This window comes from Aplysia californica, unplaced genomic scaffold, assembly GCF_000002075.1.
Source record: "Aplysia californica isolate F4 #8 unplaced genomic scaffold, AplCal3.0 scaffold00022, whole genome shotgun sequence".
In the NCBI taxonomy this organism is placed as follows: Eukaryota; Metazoa; Mollusca; class Gastropoda; order Aplysiida; family Aplysiidae; genus Aplysia; species Aplysia californica.
The window spans coordinates 770773-771897 of NW_004797292.1; the positions used below are offsets into that span (position 1 = coordinate 770773).

General features: G+C 43.3%; 1 protein-coding gene across 1 annotated transcript in view; it reads right to left on the reverse strand.

Annotated features, from left to right (window-relative positions):
* Positions 1 to 691: 691 nt before the first annotated feature.
* Positions 692 to 1125, reverse strand: part of LOC101850057 (uncharacterized protein F23F12.3) — a 12885-nt gene continuing 12451 nt past the window's right edge. Inside the window, exon 4 of the mRNA XM_035972450.1 lies at positions 692 to 830. Coding sequence (XP_035828343.1) covers positions 692 to 830 — 139 coding nt within the window. The remainder of the gene's footprint in view (positions 831 to 1125) is intronic.

Consider the following 1125-nt stretch of genomic DNA (forward strand, 5'->3'; position numbering starts at 1 on the left):
GGGGGGGGGGGAGACAGAGGTTCAAGGCGGGTGAAATTTTGTTCTAAACAGATAAGAGCGAGAGAGTACTTATGAATTATAGTGAGGTTGCCCCAATGTCCTAAAAAAACAACGGGAACTGTCTCCTTGTCATTATGCTTCATTTCAATTTTTTAACCAAAAAAAAATAAATAAACCAACAGCAACAACAGCTATACCGCCACCCCCACCCCTCATAAAAAAACCAAAAAGCAAACCAGCATCATCATCATCATTTTCATTTTTTCTAAGCACTGCATGTGAGTGTTCATCATCATCATCATCATCCTCATCATCATCATCATCATCATCATCATCATCATCATCATCATCATCATCATATCATCATCATCATCATCATATCATCATCATCATCATCATCATCATCATCATCATCATCATCATCATCATCATCATCACCAGAGCGTATGTTTGAATGTCCAGGAACAGTGGCAATTCGAATGGAGTTATATTTGGACCAGTGGAGGTGTCGCTAAGCATATTGACAATGGAGCCGATAAAGAGCCTCGCTCTCGCTCTCGCTCGAAGATTTCTTCGTGGAGTCCGCCAGGCCCATTATGGAAACAAAAAAAGCAGCAGCAGCAGCAGCAGCAGCAGCAGCACCACCACTACAACTAGGTCTACCTAAACCACCACCATCACCATCTTTTACTCACTTGTTGGTCAAGAAGTAAGCCGGTATATAGAAAGGCACGTCGATGAGTCCCAGAAGGAAGAGGTTCAGGAAGATGTTACCCTCCAAACTGTTCAGGCCGAACGAGATACCGTAATAGACGGCAGACACCACGGCACTGAGATAGACAATTAAGCAAACAAACACTAATAAACACAAGTGCAAAAACACACACTCACACACAGCCACACCCACCCACAAACACACACACATACACACACACACACACACACACACACACACACACACTGGATTATTCTGTCACCGTCAAAAGAGTAATAGCAATCTCCCCCAACACACATACACACATAAACAAACACAAACACACACACAAACTCACTCATATACACACTCACCATATCACATACACTCTCACACGCGCGCGCACACACAAACACACACACACACACACT